This window comes from Vanessa atalanta, chromosome 13 (assembly GCF_905147765.1).
Source record: "Vanessa atalanta chromosome 13, ilVanAtal1.2, whole genome shotgun sequence".
Classification (NCBI taxonomy): Eukaryota; Metazoa; Arthropoda; class Insecta; order Lepidoptera; family Nymphalidae; genus Vanessa; species Vanessa atalanta.
Genome location: NC_061883.1, coordinates 5,084,433 through 5,099,535, shown reverse-complemented (window position 1 = coordinate 5,099,535; position 15,103 = coordinate 5,084,433). Strand labels below are relative to the sequence as shown.

At 28.3% G+C, this 15,103-nt stretch overlaps 5 protein-coding genes across 7 annotated transcripts; 3 read left to right on the top strand and 2 right to left on the bottom strand.

Moving 5' to 3' along the window:
* Positions 1 to 969: 969 nt before the first annotated feature.
* On the bottom strand, positions 970 to 3,211 carry LOC125068041 (signal recognition particle receptor subunit beta). The gene is made up of 5 exons (XM_047677013.1): positions 2,961 to 3,211; positions 2,693 to 2,859; positions 2,467 to 2,606; positions 1,805 to 1,936; positions 970 to 1,355 (listed from the first exon to the last, which is right to left on the bottom strand). The coding sequence occupies exons 1-5, from the start codon at positions 3,067 to 3,069 to the stop codon at positions 1,145 to 1,147; spliced, it is 759 nt and encodes a 252-aa protein (XP_047532969.1). The 5' UTR covers positions 3,070 to 3,211; the 3' UTR covers positions 970 to 1,144.
* Positions 3,212 to 3,895: 684 nt separating this feature from the next.
* Positions 3,896 to 5,777, top strand: LOC125068044. The gene is made up of 3 exons (XM_047677019.1): positions 3,896 to 4,161; positions 4,361 to 4,608; positions 5,642 to 5,777. The coding sequence occupies exons 1-3, from the start codon at positions 4,055 to 4,057 to the stop codon at positions 5,710 to 5,712; spliced, it is 426 nt and encodes a 141-aa protein (XP_047532975.1). The 5' UTR covers positions 3,896 to 4,054; the 3' UTR covers positions 5,713 to 5,777.
* Positions 5,778 to 6,150: 373 nt separating this feature from the next.
* Positions 6,151 to 8,023, top strand: LOC125068042 (pyridoxine/pyridoxamine 5'-phosphate oxidase-like). Of its 2 annotated transcripts, none has more exons than XM_047677015.1 (5): positions 6,151 to 6,231; positions 6,734 to 6,890; positions 7,048 to 7,147; positions 7,225 to 7,484; positions 7,605 to 8,023. In XM_047677015.1, the coding sequence occupies exons 2-5, from the start codon at positions 6,736 to 6,738 to the stop codon at positions 7,768 to 7,770; spliced, it is 681 nt and encodes a 226-aa protein (XP_047532971.1). In that variant the 5' UTR covers positions 6,151 to 6,231; positions 6,734 to 6,735; the 3' UTR covers positions 7,771 to 8,023. The 2 variants fall into 2 exon arrangements, with proteins under 2 accessions (XP_047532971.1, XP_047532970.1); XM_047677014.1 differs by lacking the exon at positions 6,151 to 6,231 and adding an exon at positions 6,238 to 6,524 and having other exon boundaries at positions 7,605 to 8,021.
* On the bottom strand, positions 7,904 to 9,223 carry LOC125068040 (histidine protein methyltransferase 1 homolog). Its single transcript, XM_047677012.1, has 4 exons — positions 8,942 to 9,223; positions 8,637 to 8,864; positions 8,398 to 8,564; positions 7,904 to 8,303 (listed from the first exon to the last, which is right to left on the bottom strand). Exons 1-4 carry the CDS (start codon positions 8,994 to 8,996, stop codon positions 7,911 to 7,913), a joined length of 843 nt encoding a protein of 280 aa, XP_047532968.1. The 5' UTR covers positions 8,997 to 9,223; the 3' UTR covers positions 7,904 to 7,910.
* Positions 9,224 to 10,194: 971 nt separating this feature from the next.
* LOC125068043 (proteasome activator complex subunit 3) lies at positions 10,195 to 13,939 on the top strand. 2 transcript variants are annotated; one of them, XM_047677016.1, is made up of 5 exons: positions 10,195 to 10,305; positions 10,883 to 11,020; positions 11,151 to 11,369; positions 11,540 to 11,755; positions 12,743 to 13,939. In XM_047677016.1, exons 1-5 carry the CDS (start codon positions 10,273 to 10,275, stop codon positions 12,884 to 12,886), a joined length of 750 nt encoding a protein of 249 aa, XP_047532972.1. In that variant the 5' UTR covers positions 10,195 to 10,272; the 3' UTR covers positions 12,887 to 13,939. The 2 variants fall into 2 exon arrangements, with proteins under 2 accessions (XP_047532972.1, XP_047532973.1); XM_047677017.1 differs by lacking the exon at positions 10,195 to 10,305 and adding an exon at positions 10,389 to 10,543.
* Positions 13,940 to 15,103: the final 1,164 nt, after the last annotated feature.

The following is a 15,103-nucleotide window of genomic DNA, read 5'->3' as shown; positions in this document are numbered from 1 at the left end:
TTGATACGGGTCAAAACAAGGCCTTAGATTAGATCGCCTAACCTAAACATGGCATATTTAAACATAATTGTGTAATGTAGTACATAGTAATAATGCTACACTGTTGTGATATTAAAAAATGAGGCGATCATTGCAAACATTCCAACTTGATTAAATTCAACGATACAGTTGCTCAATTAAGATTTTTTTTTAATAGCCACAAATAATAGAAGAAATACCGAATCAAATTAAATAGCTTCATCTCATGTAGTTAAAGTTCGGTCATTAAGTTCTATAAGAAAGAAATTATACAACAGATTTTTCATTAATAGTAAAAAGCTTATTTTAATACATCGGGCGGAATTCCGTACGTTTTAAAAATAGTAAGTGTGGTCGCTCTAAATTACAAGTTAGATATTTAAAGAAGATTAGATAGGCCAAGTATATATTTTATTATTAATAAGCATTTTTATGAAATGAGAGTTGTGCGCTCAAACTTGCTATACTTTTGTATAAGCCTACAAGTAGATTTATGTCCGGTCAGTTGTTTTTTTTAATTATTTAATTTTTTAATATACAACATCCACGGGCTCACAGTTGCCCGTGCCTTTTTTTACATTTTATTTTTATAAATTGTGGCGTTATTTTATATTTTTACTAAACATCAGCAGATCTTCGCTGGACTTCGCGAGCTTGTCGTCTTCTTGGAAGACGTGGCCCACACTGACATTTATTTTTTTTTCAGTTCGGTCAGTTGTTTGTATTTATTTATATTGTATTTATTTATATTTATATTGTTTTTATATATATTGATTTTATTTCATTTCCCGCTCACCAAATTTGACGAAATTAAATTTAAAGTATTTTTTTATGACAACAAAAATGTATAGAAAAATTTTGTACCACTTTCAATCCTACACCATCCGTGATCATAGCAATTATTTACTACATAATGTGTGTGTTATAAAATATATGAAAAAATAAAAAAAACATGCTTTAATTTTTTTATTAAAAAATACTTCATGCATAAATATATGTAAATGCAGAATTTTAACAATTTAGTCTTAAAATTACTCATGTCAAATACATGTTAAGTCTTTAAGCATTATAGGAAAATGAGAACATAGGAGAGAATGAATACAAAAAAATTTGTTCAAAAAAATTTCTAAAGTTTAGAAATCCAATCTTGCAAAGCTTTTATGTCAGTTGGATTGTCATCATCCCCAATGTTGGCCGAACATTCTATGATCTCCACTTTGCAGCTCAGATGCGAAAATTCAAAATCTTTTCCTAACTTCCCGAGATAAGTAGAGTTGCTTGTTTGTGATGGGTCGACAGATTGCAGCTGACTGGACTTGGTGATCCGCACAAGATTACTAGAAAAATTTAATTTACACTATCATTATGGAAACTAATTTATTAAGGAAATTATACATAATACTTATAGATATAGTAGATATTAGTGCTCATTTGAGTAGTTACTGCTCACTAGTAATTCTAGAGTCAAGAACAGCCTTATTTGGACATTAAATTCTTTATGAAGGCAAAGTAATGATATTGTTAAAACTCAACAGATTATAATTCTCCTAGCAATGACAAAGTTGTATCTTCATATGGGATATGGGGAGTATACATAGGCTATATCCACTCCTAGCAGTTCCTTAATTCTCTAGCACTTGTTTTGAACAATTAAAATTATATAGGCATTTTAAAACTTGTTGTTTTTTGCTTAATGGTATATTCATCATCATATCACTTTTTCATTCATTACAAGACTCATAGGGCATTTATCTTTATTTATATAATTTAATCATAATTTCCTTACATTTCTTTTTCAAGCAATCCCTTGATGACTTGACTGCCCTTTGCCATTGGTTGGTCTTGTTTGTTGCACAGAATTAGCAACGGAGGGCAGTTACTCTGTATGACAGGATCCAATAATATTGTATATAAATATCTGAAAAAATGCATTATAATTAAGGATTAAGTATTTATAAAAGTACCACTAATTACAAATTCAAAAATTAAAATTGCATTAATCTATATTTAAAAATTATTTGTAGTTTTTACATAATATGAAGCAAATTTTTCATCATAGTCAACAATGTAACAAAGTTAAAATATATATCATATATATCATATTAAACTTTACACTATAACATGGAAGAAACATTTTGCTTTAAAAATTTAACAATTACTTATATATCTTTTGAATGACACCTTATTAGTATTTCATTATATATGTATATATAAATTGCGATAAAATTTCCACTAAATATTTAAATCACATTTAAAATTATTCATACAAAGGTAACCCTGTAGGTTTATTTGTTACATCATCATAACAAATCTACAGATACAATTACATATATTGAAAGTCAACATAATTAACCTAAAACTTGAAATTATTTGATGTATGTTAAAATTAAATTTTACAAGAAAGAATAAGAATACTTGACAAACAGCTAGTAATGTGTAGAAACTTACTCTGCGACATCTCTTATTTCTTTTTGAATAGTGACAGAGTCCACAACATACACAATAGCCTTGGCACTATTCTTGTACTGATCAAAGAACTTATTCCTTAGCCGTTCTTGTCCAGGCAAATCTATAATTCTTAATGTTTTCTACAAAAAATAAGCATTAAATTATTAAGACATTTAGTTAAATGACTGTTATGCTATGTATGTAATAATATAATTATCAAACATACATTAGATGTTATGTAGTCCTCAATATTTTCTTTCATGGATGTGAAAGTTTGTCTATACTGTGAGTATATCAACCTGACGAACAAAAGCGTCTTGCCGGCATCGGATAGCCCAGTAAGTAGAACAGAACGGCGCAAATGTCTACGTCGCGAAAAACACCACCAAAATACTGAAACATATATACATAGAGGTATTTTTACGAATATTATGAATGATATATAGTAGAATTAATGAAGGTAGTAAATATAATATATAATGAAAAAAACTTACGGAAAGTGAATAAAAGCACGATCAAACTTAATAAGGTTATGTACCGAGGATCATTTAACACCGGTTCAGTGTGAATTTTTTCTTTTATTACTTCAGATTCAGTCTCCATTGTGCTGGCAAAATAGTTTTCTAGTTATTAAAGTAAAAATTTCAATTTAAAATAACCTTGAATATTGTTTCACACAATACAATATATGTATTTTAGTAGGTATACAAAAACCGAAATGCTTTGAAGTTTAAAGTTTTGACATATCACATGTGACGTTAAGACACGGTGACAATGATATTTGACATTTGGTACGATGATTCGCAAGTGATAGTGGGGTACTTACAAAATAGAAATAAACATAATAATATATGGTTGCTATAGGAGCGTTCATAATATATTAATGATCAATTCCCTAGTAAAATTGAACAAAGATTACTTTATTGTTGTACTTTATTATTGTAATAAATAGACTAATTTGAAATTAGCACCTTTTGAAGTCGTACTTTATCGGATATTTAAGAATTCTTCAAATTACATCCTTACTTTATTTCATGAATTTATGAGCTGTCAATAAAGTCCTATGAAATCCTGCTTTAATCACATACCGACTCTAATAACTACAAATAAATATGTATTAAATATAAATACAAAAAAGCAGCTCAATAGTGAGTTCTAATTAGTAATTAGGTTGTTTGCCTAAGTATCTTACCTTACGTGATATAAGTAATAAATATCGACAATTCGATAGTCGATGCTTGTTGCCATGCAACACTAGAGTCTATAATGTAAATGTGTTATAAATTACTTCCAGTGCGGCGACAGTTTCTAAGAAATGGTCGAAAACATTGCAAAGCAATGTAATCTTAACCTTATTACGTACGTAATAAAGTTTAAATTTAGTTGAAGAACGGAATCGAAAAACTTATGAATCCTTAGCCAACACACAGATATAAATCATTCGGAATGTTGGTAGTTTGTTACAGAGAACAGCCATATTTGTTTTCGACATTTCGAATTTAACAACGTATTTGTGAAGTTCGGTGTATCTTGAAAATTTTATTTTCATTGATAATAACTGTGTTATTTGATTACTAATTGTATTGTAATGGAGAATATACGACATTACAGTTATAGGAAGTGTGCGATTTGTGGTGTGCGAAAGTTACCCAAGTCTAACACGCTCCTTTCAAGTTTTCCTTTAGACCCAGATCAGTAAGTTAAATACCATATTTATTTTATGTCTTCACATTATTAAATTTATCAAAACATCTAACATTTTAATGTTTACAATTTTACAAGTTTACAACAGAAAAACTTAAGTATCTGGTCGTATATTTGAATCGAACCGACTTATGAAAAGTAAACTTAGAAGCATGCTACCCTTACTTTAACGTATAAATGCTGCTTTCAGATGCCGATTATGGGTGAAAGCAACTGGTGATGAAGATTTAATTCATTTGCCGATTGAGAAGTTGCATGAGTTAAAGTATATATGTGGTTCTCATTTTGTGCCTGAGTTTTTCAATACCAAAGGAAATTGTTTACTTAAAACTGCAGTGCCAACTGTGAAGCTTACTAGACCACCTTTATCTGATGATACTTTGAATGAGTTTCCTTTACATGTTAAGTCCTTTTATGAAATGAAGAAAAAGGACTCAGGTATGTAAATTAAAGTAAAAACGAAGTATGTGTTTATTTAAATTATAGTAATTAAATTCTTTACTGTTTGTGTTCCTCCAATTACTTTAAAAAGCACATAAGTTCTCATGTGAATTGCATAGTAGAGATTAAAGATCATCTAGATATCTTGAACTTAAAACGCCTGTGTATTCCACAAAATTCTTATTCTATAGTATCACATTAAAGAGGTTGCATATTGAATAATAAACTCCCTTTATTTCTCTTTCTTCATATTTTAAAAGTTCATTTTGCTGAAATGCAAAAAAAACTATACTTAAGTAATGACATTCATATTCATATCTAATAATACAATTTCTAATAAGTAACATTTAGTTTTTTGTATATTTATTTATTTCTTATACTATTAAAAATATTAATTTACAGTTTCACATTTTATGTCATTTCAAACATTAAATTTTAATTATTTTCTAAATATTATTAATATTTCTTTCATTTCAATTAAATTATATACCTAGATTCAATTCAAGACTGACTGGATTGAATATTGATATTGAGTAATAACTAAAGCGCAATTATAATTAACTGCTTATATTTCAAATAATTTTATTTTACTAACCATATTATTACATTATATTAATTAAAGAATTTGTTTATTATTTATAATTAGTAATTTTTAAGCATTTTTTTTCTATTACTTTTATTACCATGCAACAATAAGAAAAATATAACAAAGTATTCTTTTGTTATATTTTAATATAAAAATTGAAGTTACTGCTTTATTTTTTCATAATTAAGTAATTCATAATATTTCTAATTCTAAGTATGTACTGATAACAATATTACTCATTTAAATTATTCGATAATTGCACAAATATTAAATGCATTCAAGGTTTGTTAATTATGATATTATTTAATATTTGTGTTATTACTATTTATTTCATACATATTTAATGTTATTTATTATTATAAAATGTTATTTGGTATTTGAAAGAGATCATGATTTTTTTATATTTGTTATGCCAATTACTTAATAAATATTCCTTGTTTACAGTTGTACTGGCAGAAAGTACCAATATCAATACCAGAATGGCAGTTGAGGAACTATTCAATTATTTAATGTAAAAAATTATATTTCATTTACTTCATTTTGTTTGTATCTTAATTATGATAAGTAAAAGTAGACTATAACTCACTTGACGATTTTAAAAGTGCTTGTAACAACATAAGTAAATAAATTACATTTTGAGTTAAAAGTTTGTGTTTTTTATTTATTTAAATCCAAAACTATAAAATGAAAAATACAGACATTATCTATTTTATCGACAATTAAAGCACATTACTATTTTATCGATATCGATACATTTATTGTCGACACCACCACCTCCCTACAGTTGTCAAAAAAGTGGTTGTGTTGGCAGTAAGTACTTCCGTATTTTACTTCCAATTGGTTGGTAGTGCTTCTCGTACGGTTCATATATGTGTGCGTGAGCTCGGGACTAGTGTTCTAAGTGCCGACTCTTACTTTACATACTCTTTGATTACTTCATTAAATAATAGTGATTGTAATTGTATATTCTGTCATCAACTACAAAGAAGTTTGATAAGAAATAAGAATTAATTTTATTAATGTTAACTGATAAGGTGCAAAATATGTAGCAATCATTATACTATTTGATAATACTTTACGTTAAAATTAGAAAATAACTGTTTTGATTTATTATTAGTTGAAATAACTGAAACTATTCAAGATTAAGTAATTAAAAGATATTGCTAGAAAATCTTAGACTTACTTTAAGCATTGTGCCTTGATAACTTAAGTATATAAAAGTTATAAAATCATTAGCAAAGCGGAAGACGTATGGGAACTAAGTACATACAATTTTGCTGCAATAGAAAACTACTTACTGTACGCAAAATGAGTATCGACATTGGTGGTTCGTTTCAATCATATTTTTAAGAATTTATAATAAATTTTTTAGTGAATTTAAGGAATCTTAATCGTTGCAAACATATAAAAACATTGCATAATAATATTGAACTTTCATCACGAATAATAGAATATACTAAACAAATAAATCTACTGATATTATAATTTTTGTTATCAGTATTTTAATTTATATGTTGAGTACTAATTGTTTTTTAGGCATGAGGATTAGATATAAGGATAGAGAAGAAACATTTTTAGAAAAACATCTAGTGTCAAAAGAACCATTTGGTCAATTTAAGGCATGGTTTGAAGAGGCTTGTTCGAGAAAAGAGATCTTGGAACCTAATGCTATGTGTCTTGCAACTGCCACAAAGTAATTTGTCTAAGTTTTGTTTTAACACCTTATTTTAGATATTTCTTTAGTTTTGGTACAGAATTATTTTTACATTCATATACACATTTTTAAATTTGAATATACAAATATTTTTAAATTTTAATAATTTTATATTAATATGGATTTCTAATTTTAGAGATGGTCAACCTTCAGCCAGGTTTGTATTATGCAAAGGTTATGGAAAAGATGGTTTCAAATTTTTCACTAATTATGGAAGTAGAAAAGCCAAAGAATTGGTATGTCTATTACTATTTTCAAATTTATTTAGTAGTAATTTCATGAATTTGAGATTATTTTATTTGTTCATTATTAGGAAGAAAACCCCAATGTTGCAGCAACATTTTACTGGGAAATACTTAACAGATCAGTAAGGATTGAAGGACACATTGAAAAACTTTCTGAAGAAGAATCAATCAAATATTTCCATTCCCGACCAGTTCCAAGTCAGATTGCAGCTTGTACTAGCTATCAGAGCACTCCTATTGAATCGAGAGATGTGCTTTGTGAGAGGGAAAAGGTTTTAGAAGCAGAATATATGATACCTGAAAAGCAGATTCCTAAACCTGCATTTTGGTATAGCATTTTTGTATTAGTAAATTTATACCTTTAAGATAATTTTTGTATCTATTAGAAATTGCCAAATTTATATTGGTTTTATACTGTAAACTTATTTGAACTTTCTTTTATTTTTAGGGGTGGCTATCTAATACGACCAAGTGCAGTAGAATTTTGGCAAGGTCAAAGAGATAGACTCCATGATAGGATTAAGTTTAGAAAGCCTAAAGTAGGGGAGGTTCCCGATGAAAAGCTTCTACATCAAGGTGAAGATGGATGGGTATTCGAAAGACTATCTCCTTAATCTGTTATACATAAATGTTTATAAATGAACAAAAATAACACTTATTTATGTCTCAGGTCTTCCATTTCATATTAGTAAAAAATTTATATTTTATAATGATTATTGGTAATGGTTTATAAATAATAATTTCATGAAACAATTTATGATTTTTTTATTTTTAAAATTTCTCTTTGTATTCCATTACTTGTTTTCCACACAATTTGGCTTTTAAAGCAAGTATCTTTAATGGCTGTTTCGAATTGTCGCATGCCACCTCCAACTCCAAAGTAATATGTTTTAGCAGCTATATAAATTATTCCTTCATCTTTTAACCTGTGTTGGAATAAAGCAATAAGCTTGTCATAATTTTTAACATTATACAATGTCTCTGATGTGAGTATTATATCAAATTTTTCTGATTCTTCAAGAAGTTGGTCGAAAGACGCCCAGTCACCAGAGTAAAATTTACTGCTTTTAGTTTCTTCATCTATTTGCTCTTCTTCCATGTTTAATAAAACATTTGGTATAGTACAATATTCAATTATTTCTTTATTCTGTAAATAAGGGGTATATTTTTCATTTTTTTCCAGGTGTCTAATTTTACTGTAAAATATATATATTTTGCATTATACATATACATTTACTTACATAATCTTGAAAAGTCACCAGGGCTCCTTTTAGTAAGGCATATATTCCCAATATACCAGCACCACAACCCAAGTCCAACACTTTCTTATTTTTAAATACAATGGTTTCTTTATTTTCTTCTAAATAATCAACTAAATCATAAGTACACTCCCAAATCTTTAGGCCTCCTGCAATTTATTTGTAAAGTGTTTTAGAATTTAACAAACTAGTCACATAATCTAAAATAATTAATTTGTCACCTTCATATTTGCCAGTGATAAGGTCACTATGTTCTTTTTCAGCTAGATCAAGGGCATTCTTCACACCATTTTCTTTCATAAACGTCAACATATTGCTAATCAGGACATGTCCTATTTCCACATCTCCGCATATGAACATTTTAGCCTGACTGACTAAATTTTTAAGATCTTTTAATTGATTATTTGGAACAATTTCTTCACTACCAAACCATTCAATTTCTTCATCATCTTGAAAGAGAATGTTAATTTATTTTTTATTTTGTTTCGGAGGAATAATTTAACCTCATACAAGATATCGATAATACCTTTGTCTTGGGACCCATCTGAAACACCGGTGAAATTAAATTTGAAAGAAGTCATTCTTGAAACAATTAATCAAACTCTATTTAAGGTTCTTAATCTATTTTCTGTTATGAATTATGATTTGTATCCTCGTTTGGATGACTTTAAGAGCAGGAGTTGGTTGAAATTAAGTGTCGTATATGGTAGAAGTTTGGTCTGCGATCACAACAATATCGCTCGCATTAAGAGACGATGTTTTTTTCAAAATTATTATAACCTATAAAAGCGGAATAATGGTAAATAGAAAATATAAAGTATTCACGTTAGAGCAGGATATATGTTTTTAATTTTGACATGGTGCAACACTACTCAATATGTCATTTATGTCAAAACGTTTAATAAATTTGTCAAAAAGTAGAACAATGAGTACGTTTTAATGTAATGACTGATAAGAATTTAACTAAATAGTTTTTACCTTATAATAAATATTACGTCTGTCAATCTGACTGTAAGGACAATTAGGAGAAACCGATTCAACGTAGGCTTGTCAGTTTTCCCCTAGATACATTTTTTATGAAATCTTAACGCGAAGTGAGTGCACTCCAGTTGCTGGTTGCCTTATAAAATGAAATGATGAAAACCAAATATTAGGTGACAGTATTTCTCAGAAAGGGGATATTGTTTTGTGACTAGCACCAAGGGAAGGGACTTGAGGATAGCGGAACACTTTCCCCTTCTTTTGTTAGCTATTAAAATTTACCCTTCATGCTAGTTGAGCACAATATATATGCTACCAACTACCAAGATACTTATTTTCAAATTGATTGATTAAAACACAGTGGATAATGTAAAGGTTTACAGATTTACCACTATATAGTCTGAAATATAATTAAATATAATTTTATTTTAATTTTTAGCATGTGAAGTCTGATAATTAGCTTATTTTACGGTAAGAAAGCCGTATTATATTGTCATTTGTCTGAACAAAACTGAGCGTAATTTTTCTTTCTGATTCTTATCTTTAAGTTAGTAGAATTAATGTACTAATTGAAAAAAAATATATGTACATAATTAATATATATACATATATATATATTGATAGTGTATTACTATCCTTTAAGATATCAACTATTTTATTTAAAACTTAATTTAGCTCAAAATGCTATGCTAAAAAAAATTAAATAATAAATTTTATATATAAACATTATATATATATATCATTGCTATCTTAATGTACGTTTAATAAAAAAAATAAGTTAAAATATAAACTTTCGAAAGCCATTCATTCAGAAAAAAAATTAAAAAGTATATGTAACATTTTGTTGTCAATTCATTAATAATAAGCGATTTAATAATGGAGATAAATTGTTATGAAAACACAAATGTGGTAGGAATATTTATTTTACATTAATAATAAATGTATTATGCACAAATATTACAATAATTATTGAGATTGGACAAGTGAACGCACCCAATTATTCCAGCTATTCATTCATTCAAGCACACGAGTCAAACTAAAGAGTCAAAAGTTGTGCGGTTTCAACTGTGTAATTTCTATTACAGAATATTTATACTTGTAAAACGAATAATAGTATTAATAAACAATGACAGACGTTGCGAAGAAGGTAATGATAAAACTATATAATTCAGTGGTCATACATTTATTAAGTTTGAGCAATATGTTTGTATCATCCATTGTGCTTTTTATGCAACATGCTTTTTTGCAACAATGTCTAAAGATTATTTAAAAGACAGTCATTTAGGTGTGTGTCCGTAAATTGGTGTCTTACTTTAGAGTAGTTTTTGGGAAGTAAAGTCAACATAACCTCCTCGATGTTAGTGCGGCCATGGGGGTCTGTGATATTATTCATGGCATTCATTTATAATTTTATAATATCCATACGTCCGCTATATAGACTTGTGATATATTAAATAAATATTAAATATATAATATTTCATTTCAGGTTCAAGACTATAAAGATTCACTCAAACAAAAGGCAGAGCACCTAATTATAAAAGGATTTCCAGAAAAGATAGTAAAGTTGAATGAACTTCTAGAAACGTCAAATTTTCAAAATCGAGATCTTTCAGATGTTCATCAGGTAAATAATATTTAATTTATGAATATCTACTTTATTTGTAAACAAAAAGTACTTTTTTTTTAAATAATGGAATAATATTTGAATTTTAGTTTTGTTTTGTTAAACTTACAACTTTAATACTTTATTGCAGGACTTAAACATTCCAGTGCCTCCTCCAGCTCAGTCTGTGAATGAGCCAAATGCTAAAAGGCAGCGTATAGACTCATCTGAGGTATCAAGTAATTCAACTATTGAAGGCACTAGAGTGTATGCACTGCCTAATGGAACAGTACCATGTAATAAGCCTCTTAGTGATCTAATACATCTTGTCAAACCTCATATTAGAGAACTTGTTGAAGACTCAAACTTAGTAAGTATTAGTTTGATTATATATTTTAAGAAATAAAACTATTATCATTTTGTATTTGAAATTATAGTTATATCATTTGTGACATTAGTTAATATGAAATTATTTATTACTTGAATATTGGATTGTTCATATTATAAATTTTATTTTAATATACATTCTTTGCATTTCAGCTTAAAATGTGGATTTCATTTATGATTCCAAAAATAGAGGATGGAAATAACTTTGGTGTGTCAATACAAGAAGATACTCTTGCTGAGATACAATCTGTGGAATCGGAAGCTGCAGCTTTCTTTGACCAAATTTCACGGTACTTTATTTCACGAGCAAAGATAGTATCCAAGGTTGCAAAATATCCACATATTGATGACTACAGAAGAGCTGTTAGAGTAAGTTTAATTTGTATAAATAAAGAGAAGATGTTTATGTTTGGTTGCCTAATTGTACATAATACTAAAACAATATACTTAAAATTGATACCACAAGATGCAGTGTTTTGACAAAGGTTTTTAGTATATTTAATAGTTTAGTCTGATAATTTTTTTGCTTGTATCTTGTAAAATGTTTTAATACAATTCATGTTGAATTAAAATTTTAATATTATATTTTGTAATACAATCCAATTATGATCAGTCATTTATTACATGCATCATCTAACTAGATAAATTTCTGATTCTTACAAACCATTGAACATTATGAGTACAGATAACTGAAAATAATGACAACTTTTAATGAAATGATAACAACATTTTGAAACTAACTATTAAAAGAAATTCAATTTGAGCTTAAAATTAAATATTATTGCCATAAATGTTATTTAATTTTGTATCATTTGGCTTAGGACATTTTAGAAGAGTAATTAAGGCAATAACAAATAAAGATTAAAAATTTGTTTGTTCATGTAATGCGATGAATGAAAAATATGTGAGGTATTTTAAATAAGTATGTTTAAAGTAATGTTGAGTGAGATATATCAACTATTTGATAGGTGGTTGTTTTATGATTTAACACATGAATTATATAGAGTAAGTTTGGTGTTCAGGTGTGTGACATAGGCTGTTGATATTATGGTATTATGAAAGTCCATCTTTGTAGATCCTGTCCACTTATCATATATTCTAAGACCAAATAGCAATACTGAGTATTATTATATTCTCGATTCAATGGTAATTAACCTGTGTAAATGTAACCAGCATAAGGGACGTAACATCTTCGTACCTAAGGTTTATGGCATATTGATTTGGGGCTAATATTACTTACAGAGCATGTGTCGAGGGGGGTTAGATCCACTTGCCATTAGGTGGCGCACTTGAATATCTTCTTACCTTTTTAAAAAAAAACTATCATTTAATTGCATATTTTTGTCTTTGTTTCAGGAACTAGACGAGAAGGAGTATCTGTCTCTTTGGCTTGTTATGTGTGAGATTCGCAACCGCTATTGTTCTTTACATGACATTGTCATTAAGAATCTAGAAAAAATTAAAAAGCCACGCTCGTCTAATGCAGACTCATTATATTAGGTCCTAACTTTAATCTCAACTAGTAATCTTAGGTGCAAGGATACCTTGTGAATTTTAAGGGTAACTACCGAAAATTTATCTCGTTTTTTATTCACTAGGTATATCACTGTATATATTTAATTGACAGTATTTAAACACATAGGTGATTAGGTGCAAAACTAATGTGCTATATACTATAGCACGTAATAACTGTTTAAAATAGACACAATACTTAGCTAACTTTCTCTAATGTTAGCAATCACAATCCAAAAAAATTTTTTTTAAATCACTAGTGAGTAAAAAAATAGATATTTGTCATATTGTGGTTTTGTAGCAAGAATTGTTTGTATTATATGGTGAGACTGAACTAACACATTTTAATATTTCTTATATAAAATGTCATATACAAATTGGTGTCATAATTGCTTATAATAAAAATTTTATATGGATGAATTAACTTTTAATGTTATAGCAAGAGTTGATGCAATAATTTTGTTTTTTGCACATTTGGTCGCCGCATACATAACTGAAATTGCAAAGCAACAAAATTATTATTAATTGAATGCTAACAATGAATGAATGTAGAATGTTAAGAAAACAATGATATGATCTGACTCTTTAATAATTTTAAATTATTAAATGATGTTTGAATAAAAAATAATTAGCAACTGTTCTATACAAACTTTAAAGCTTTAGCATATATTATTCTGTAATGTGTAATAAAAGAATGTAGAGAGCTTGAAAATATTCCATGATTTTATTTAATAGTATCTTGCTATAAAACTTCAATGTGATTTCTTGTTCAACCATCGAGTGATCCCAAATTTTATTCTTTATGAGACATTAGTTTAAGTGCATAATGTTGTATTTACACTATTAAAATAATCCATTTAAACTGATAAGCTAATTTTAATTTATTGTACCACTGTTTCGTTTAGGATTGCCTCTTCATAAATTTGTAATTTCATAACCTACCACCTACCATCATCAACCGTTTTGAGAATTTTCGATGATTGGCTAAAACAGATTGTTAAGTAAAATTATAATCAATTCAATAAAATACGTTTCTACGAATATTTGTTGTTTTTTTTAGCTAAATTTGTTATACCTTTGACCATATGAATTCAAAAGTGACTTAAAGTAGTTATGTACCTATTTTGTTTCTTTTAAACAAAACTTAAAAATACCGCCACTGGGCCGAGATGGCCCAGTGGCTAGAACGCGTGCATCTTAACCGATGATTTTGGGTTCAAACCCAGGCAGGCACCACTGAATTTCATGTGCTTAATTTGTGTTTATAATTCATCTCGTGCTCGGCGGTGAAGGAAAACATCGTGAGGAAACCTGCATGTGTCTAATTTCAACGAAATTCTGCCACATGTGTATTCCGCCAACCCGCATTGGAGCAGCGTGGTAGAATATGCTCCAAACCTTCTCCTCAAAGGGAGAGGAGGCCTTTATCCCAGCAGTGGGACATTTACGGGCTGCTAATGCTAATGGCATAGTGGTTAAAACATGTAAATTTTATCAATCAAACCATTACAAGGAACACTGAACTTTAATGTTCTTAGTTTATTGTTTATATTCTCGAGCAAACCTGCACTTGTCAGATGAAAATCTGCCACACATCTCGCCAGCAACCTACATGGCAGTAGAATGGTGGAATAAGTTCCAAACCTTCACCTTAAAAGAAGAGCCCATCTGTGGAACTTTTTATTTTATTGAATATAAGCTCTTCGAATATTTCTTTATTTAAAATTTATGAATAAGTCATAGATTTTTTATAATTTTACATAATTATAATAAAAATAGATGTCATAACTAAGAGTACTATTTGTAGTAAATCAACGCGTTTACCAAGTCTTCACAGATTTTACAGTTTGTATTGGGCTTTGAGTTTCACTTTGTGTTTGGATTTTAATAAGAAAAAATAACTAACTTGCATTACTGGATATTAGAACTCAGTGTTCATATAGGCTTTTTACGCACCATACGAATCTTTACCACTTTAGGCACAACTCGAATTAGGAAGATCGATGACCCAGACCTCATTATATCCCATCAAACAGATTACACAAAATTTAGGATTTCTAATAAGATCAAAATAAATACAAAAAAACTAACTTTTACACACTGGTGATAATATTGTTGACGTTCATTTATAGAATGAAAATAACATTTTGACATATGCCAATTTTACCAAGGCCTAATTTTACGTTCGCACTTTTTATTTCGTAT

What these genes read in the sequence shown, in the direction of transcription:
- LOC125068041 (XM_047677013.1), bottom strand. Translation starts at nt 3,069, where the DNA reads ATGGAGACTGAATCTGAAGTAATAAAAGAAAAAATTCACACTGAACCG. An exon ending in AGGACTACATAACATCTAAT is followed by an intron (nt 2,607 to 2,692) that starts GTATGTTTGATA and finishes TATTTTTTGTAG; the next exon opens with AAAACATTAAGAATTATAGA. An exon ending in GAAATAAGAGATGTCGCAGA is followed by an intron (nt 1,937 to 2,466) that starts GTAAGTTTCTAC and finishes GCATTTTTTCAG; the next exon opens with ATATTTATATACAATATTAT.
- LOC125068044 (XM_047677019.1), top strand. Translation starts at nt 4,055, where the DNA reads ATGGAGAATATACGACATTACAGTTATAGGAAGTGTGCGATTTGTGGT. An exon ending in TTTCCTTTAGACCCAGATCA is followed by an intron (nt 4,162 to 4,360) that starts GTAAGTTAAATA and finishes TGCTGCTTTCAG; the next exon opens with ATGCCGATTATGGGTGAAAG. An exon ending in AATGAAGAAAAAGGACTCAG is followed by an intron (nt 4,609 to 5,641) that starts GTATGTAAATTA and finishes CCTTGTTTACAG; the next exon opens with TTGTACTGGCAGAAAGTACC.
- LOC125068042 (XM_047677014.1), top strand. Translation starts at nt 6,449, where the DNA reads ATGGGAACTAAGTACATACAATTTTGCTGCAATAGAAAACTACTTACT. An exon ending in AATGAGTATCGACATTGGTG is followed by an intron (nt 6,525 to 6,733) that starts GTTCGTTTCAAT and finishes ATTGTTTTTTAG; the next exon opens with GCATGAGGATTAGATATAAG. An exon ending in GTAGAAAAGCCAAAGAATTG is followed by an intron (nt 7,148 to 7,224) that starts GTATGTCTATTA and finishes GTTCATTATTAG; the next exon opens with GAAGAAAACCCCAATGTTGC.
- LOC125068040 (XM_047677012.1), bottom strand. Translation starts at nt 8,996, where the DNA reads ATGACTTCTTTCAAATTTAATTTCACCGGTGTTTCAGATGGGTCCCAA. An exon ending in TATCACTGGCAAATATGAAG is followed by an intron (nt 8,565 to 8,636) that starts GTGACAAATTAA and finishes AATAAATTGCAG; the next exon opens with GAGGCCTAAAGATTTGGGAG. An exon ending in TGGTGACTTTTCAAGATTAT is followed by an intron (nt 8,304 to 8,397) that starts GTAAGTAAATGT and finishes CCTTATTTACAG; the next exon opens with AATAAAGAAATAATTGAATA.
- LOC125068043 (XM_047677016.1), top strand. Translation starts at nt 10,273, where the DNA reads ATGGAGATAAATTGTTATGAAAACACAAATGTG. An exon ending in GTTATGAAAACACAAATGTG is followed by an intron (nt 10,306 to 10,882) that starts GTAGGAATATTT and finishes ATTTCATTTCAG; the next exon opens with GTTCAAGACTATAAAGATTC. An exon ending in ACTACAGAAGAGCTGTTAGA is followed by an intron (nt 11,756 to 12,742) that starts GTAAGTTTAATT and finishes TCTTTGTTTCAG; the next exon opens with GAACTAGACGAGAAGGAGTA.